Genomic DNA, 2,837 nt, shown 5'->3' with positions numbered 1-2,837 from the left:
CATGTACCACCGACCACTCTTCTCTTCCTCACTGGCAATGTTCTACTTTTTTCTCTGCTTACTAAAATCCACCCTCTTATATGGGGCTTCCCTGGTGGCTCAGAGGTTAAAGCGTCTGACTCCAATGCAGGAGACCTGGGTTCGATCCCTGGGTCGGGAAGATCCCCTGGAGAAGGAAATGGCAACCCACTCCAGTATTCTTGCCTGGAGAATCTCATGGACAGAGGAGCCTGGTAGGCTACAGTCTACGGGGTCGCAGAGTCGGACACAACTGAGCGACTTCACTTTCACTTTCTGTATGGGGCCACTCCTGATTAGGCCAAAAGCATTCTCTTATCTAGATTATTTATCACCCACATCAGTGGTTTCCAAACACAGCTCATTAAAATAAACTGGCTGTTAAAATGAGAATGCCCTAAAATCAGCGGAGACATACTTTGACAAAGCAAACGCCTAGAAACTATTGTGCATACACGCTCAGTCACATCCAACTCTTTGAGACCCCGTGGACTATAGCCTGCCGGGCTCCTTTATCTGTGGGATTTTTTAGGCAAGAATGCTGGAGTGGGTTGCCATTTCCTATTCCAGGGATCTTCCCAACCCAGGGACTAAACTCCCATCTTTTGCGTCTCCTGCATTGGCAGGCAGATTCTTTATCACTGCACCACCTAAGAAACAATCTAAACGTCTATTTAAAATGGATTTGGTTAAATCGTTATGGCATATAATGTGAGGACAAAAAACTAAGTTACACTAAGTGAAAATGTAACTTAATGTGCATGGAATCCAGTTTTTCAGAAAGAAGATAGGTAGGTAGATAGATAAAACAATCTTGTACATGCACAGTATATAGTAATATCCAGAAGGACTAAAAAGAATGTCACGCATGATTGCCTTGAAATGGAGCACACAAAAAAAACCCAGCTGTGAGAAAACTCATCTTACTCTTCTATAATTTTACAATTTTGAACTATCTGCCTGTATAGATGGATACATTTTAATTATTTAAAAACCCCCACAAAACCCCAAAAGACTCTTAAGACTCAGCTCAGTTCTACAGATCACAATCTTTGGGGGCAGGGACGACTTTTTAAACTGTTAAACTATGTAGAAATTCTGATGATCAATAAGGCTTAGGAACCACTCATATGGTACTTAAGGCCTCATATATTAAAGTGTACATATGAGACTATAACTTAATACCCATAACTAGAAAAGCATGGAGGGAGAATATTTTATACTGTTTTTCCTATAGTTCTCATCTCAGAAGAGGTACTCGATAAATATTTTTTGACAAGGATGGTATAAAAGTATAACTATTTTTCTATGAAATTTCATTCCAGTGCAGAAAGGTTTTTAAAAATACATTTAACATGACATTATGGGACAATTTAAAATGACCACTTTCAATATATGAAGGGCCAAATATCAAAAGTGCCAACAATGATTTTTTTATTTTTTTGAACACCACAGGTATGGCTAGATTGCAAGGGCAAGTGGTGAAGTCCAAAGGTAAAACTGTAAGACTTAGGTATGAATTCCACTTCCTCCTTGCATAAATGAGTAAAACTAGCATCTAGAGAAAACTAAAGTTGTGGATAATGGATTACAAATGAGTCCTGCATTATCACTGAGAGCATTCAAATCCCCTTCCTCATAAGGCAAAGTACTTTTCCCTTCTCTCTGGTGATAGACATGCCTCTTCCATAGTTCCCAGCTTTTTCTTCTACCGGTGCTTCCCATGTCGATTAAAGCGTTTGTAGAGAAAGCTGATGCGTTTGTTCAGGTTGTGCAGGTCATCAACGAACATCCGATTTCCTACCATTCTCTTCTTTCGAATACAACGCTGCAGTTCATTCCCCTTCCAGCCTCGAAGCCACACGGGGCCCTTGATCAGTTCTTTGGGGTGCTTTTCAAAATTTCCTGTGTAATGTGACAGAAGGCATTAGTTCCAATCTGAGAGAACACAACCTCCACCAGCTAAGCCCTCACCAACAGCTGCATTACCCTCAGCAGCACCTACAGACACGACAGTCAGGCTACAGAATAAAGAGCAGATTCTGGAGCAAGACTGCTTGGGGTACAAATTCTGGCACTGCCACGTATTAGCTTTGTAAAAACTACCTAACCTCCCTGTGCCTGAAGTTCCTCACCTGCAAAGGAGAAAGGTTATGAGGATTAAATGTGTTAAATGCATGCAGGGGACACAGAAGAGTGCCAGGTAAACTGCCAGATAAGTGTTCTTACTATTCAACAAGGTACCATTTTCACACAGGTGAAAAAACAGTGGTTACGGCATAACTGCCATTCTGAAATTCTGCACCATGGAGTCAAGTCTTACCCAGGATCCCGATATTGTCATATACCCCGAACATCGCCCTCTTCTCGTTCCAACGATCAATCACTTTAGGGGGCGGGAGGGTGACCCTTACATGGAACAATCTGGGAACACCTATGGATGGGAAAGAAAGAGAATGAATCTGAGCCGCTTACGAGAAGCAGCTCTCAGGGTGTCCTGCATCAGCCACTTACCCAGAAAGAAACTTCTGCAGGCCAGCGGCACCAGGCCCCATAAGCCTCTGCCTGCCACCCAAGAGAGGCTCCCTGCCATTGCTCTCGTCTCTCCCCTGCAATACTGCACGAGCACTATAGGGAGGGCTAGACGTGGCCTTCCAGGAGATACACAACCTTCTCCGCTGGGGTCACACGAGTACTAACTGCATGCAGCCATCTTGGATTTTACCCAGGTAGCTCTGGGCTCAAGGCCCGTCCCAGCCCCGCCTTTCCCAGCCACAAGCCCCGCCCTGCCGCTTCCGTTCTGCCCGCCGGAAGTTTTT

General features: G+C 43.8%; 1 protein-coding gene across 1 annotated transcript; it reads right to left on the bottom strand.

Annotated features, from left to right (window-relative positions):
- Positions 1,429–2,764, bottom strand: MRPL51 (mitochondrial ribosomal protein L51). Its single transcript, XM_005680970.3, has 3 exons — positions 2,533–2,764; positions 2,342–2,452; positions 1,429–1,923 (listed from the first exon to the last, which is right to left on the bottom strand). The coding sequence occupies exons 1-3, from the start codon at positions 2,609–2,611 to the stop codon at positions 1,727–1,729; spliced, it is 387 nt and encodes a 128-aa protein (XP_005681027.1). The 5' UTR covers positions 2,612–2,764; the 3' UTR covers positions 1,429–1,726.

This window comes from Capra hircus, chromosome 5 (genome assembly GCF_001704415.2).
Source record: "Capra hircus breed San Clemente chromosome 5, ASM170441v1, whole genome shotgun sequence".
NCBI lineage: Eukaryota > Metazoa > Chordata > Mammalia > Artiodactyla > Bovidae > Capra > Capra hircus.
The sequence above is the reverse complement of the archived record's forward strand: the minus strand, read 5'-3'. Positions and strand labels throughout refer to the sequence as shown.

Excerpts from the sequence above, each read along its gene's own strand:
- MRPL51 (XM_005680970.3), bottom strand. The coding sequence starts at position 2,611 with ATGGCAGGGAGCCTCTCTTGGGTGGCAGGCAGAGGCTTATGGGGCCTG. Across the intron at positions 2,453-2,532 it reads CTGCAGAAGTTTCTTTCTGG|GTGTTCCCAGATTGTTCCAT; the intron begins GTAAGTGGCTGA and ends TCCCATCCATAG. Across the intron at positions 1,924-2,341 it reads TGACAATATCGGGATCCTGG|GAAATTTTGAAAAGCACCCC; the intron begins GTAAGACTTGAC and ends CACATTACACAG.